This window comes from Fukomys damarensis, unplaced genomic scaffold (genome assembly GCF_012274545.1).
Source record: "Fukomys damarensis isolate Sample0158 unplaced genomic scaffold, DMR_v1.0_HiC HiC_scaffold_24, whole genome shotgun sequence".
NCBI classification, from domain to species: domain Eukaryota; kingdom Metazoa; phylum Chordata; class Mammalia; order Rodentia; family Bathyergidae; genus Fukomys; species Fukomys damarensis.
In genome coordinates, this window is record NW_022900936.1 from 72,046,353 (window position 1) to 72,048,055 (window position 1,703).

At 47.9% G+C, this 1,703-nt stretch overlaps 1 protein-coding gene across 1 annotated transcript in view; it reads left to right on the forward strand.

Annotated features, from left to right (window-relative positions):
- Sec13 (SEC13 homolog, nuclear pore and COPII coat complex component) overlaps window positions 1-1,455 on the forward strand; it is an 18,653-nt gene extending 17,198 nt beyond the window's left edge. Inside the window, exon 9 of the mRNA XM_010619273.3 lies at window positions 1,072-1,455. Coding sequence (XP_010617575.1) covers window positions 1,072-1,185 — 114 coding nt within the window. The 3' untranslated portion in view covers window positions 1,186-1,455. The remainder of the gene's footprint in view (window positions 1-1,071) is intronic.
- Window positions 1,456-1,703: the final 248 nt, after the last annotated feature.

Here is a 1,703-nt window from a genome sequence, read left to right on the forward strand (position 1 = left end):
TTTTTTTTTTTTTTTTTTTTTTTTTAATGTAGCCTCCTGAATTTTCCTCTCCAGGGACCTTTCCAGTTTTCCGCTGTTTCTTCTGCACTTCAGCACAGAAACTGTACTTCCTGGACAATAGCTCCCAAACTTAGCATTCTTAAAAGTTCGTAAAACACACGACCACCAACCCCATTCTCTGAGCCAGCTGCCAGGGACCCAAGGCCTTGGTCTGTTCTGATCAGGGGAGCCCTGTTCTTGGCCACCCTACATCTATCACTGTTGCTATGTCAGTTTAAACAGCATCATATATTTATATCATTCTTTGTGGCTGTTGTTTTTTTTTTTCTTTTGAGGCTGGGTCTTGCTAGGTAGATCAGGCCAGCCTTGAACTCAGTGATACTATCTCAGCCTCCCTAGTGCTGGGATTACAGGCATGTGCCACCAAACCCAGCAGTTAATTTGAAAATTTTTATCAGTCTGTGTTTTGTGGTACACAATTCATCCTGAGGAATTGGAACATGTACGTAACACATCTTCATTCTCTATATCCCTTCCCTCTACTCCCTCCCAAACCCTCCATCGCTTGGTTCCCTTCCCATTTGCAAAACATCTGACTCTGTTTAAATATTTTTGGGGCCGGGGATTTAGCTCAGTGGTGCTGCAACTGCCTCAAAAGCTTAAGGTCCTGAGTTTGATCCCAAATACCAAAAAAAAAGTTTTTATTCTTTTACCTGTATTTTAATGAGATTTCAGTGGGGGAATGTAAGGGCTGTTTTCCTACAGGCTTTTGAACAGAGTTTTGTTTGGTTGGTTAATTTGTTTGTTTTACCTTTCCTCCCTATACAACACTGGGGATTAGAACCCAAAGCCTTCACACTGAACTGTACCCCCAGCCCTGCTTTTTTATGTTTTTGAGACAGGATCCTGCTAATTGCCCAGGGTTCGACTTGCAGTCCCCCTACCTCAGCCTCCCAGAGTGCTAGGACTGCAGCCAGTATGCCAGGCTCTGGGCAGCGTGGTACTGGATGGAGATGGAGCTGGGCAGTGGGTGAGGGGCACGCTAACTGACTGACTGTGCTCTGACTGCAGGTGACCTTGTGGAAGGAGTCGCTGGATGGCCAGTGGGTGTGCATCAGTGACGTCAACAAGGGCCAGGGCTCTGTGTCGGCCTCCGCCGCAGAGAGCCAGCAGAACGAGCAGTGACAGCAGCCAGGCACGCATGGCACTTCAGACAGCTGCCAAACAGCTGGGAGAACCGAGGCTCTGACAAGATAAGCCAGTGCAGCCCAGCTCGGTTCTGCCTTAACATGACTCTGTACAGCTTGCAGTTACTGTCCAGTCAGAAGCATTCATGAGAAGAAACTACAGGGACTTCAGATCTACTATTTAAAAATATTGGGGGCCATTTTTATTGTGCCTTGGGTTCAGGCTTTATATGAGGGTGTTGTTTCCAAAATAAATAAAATGGTATTGCTTATCCTTATTACTGATTATCCTGGCACCTCCTGGTGGTCCACAGGCTGTGCCTGCCCCTAGCTAGTGTGTGTGTCCCCTCAGTGTGCTCTGTGCTGCAGGCTCTTCAGGCAAGTAGCCCCGACTGCTGCTCCTCTCCGGATTCACTCCATCTGCAGAGAAGACTCCTGCAGGACAGATGGGCCATGGCACGTGGGGATCTTGAAGGAGCCATGCAGCATGAGGGACTGCAGCTGGTCAAGAGGTGA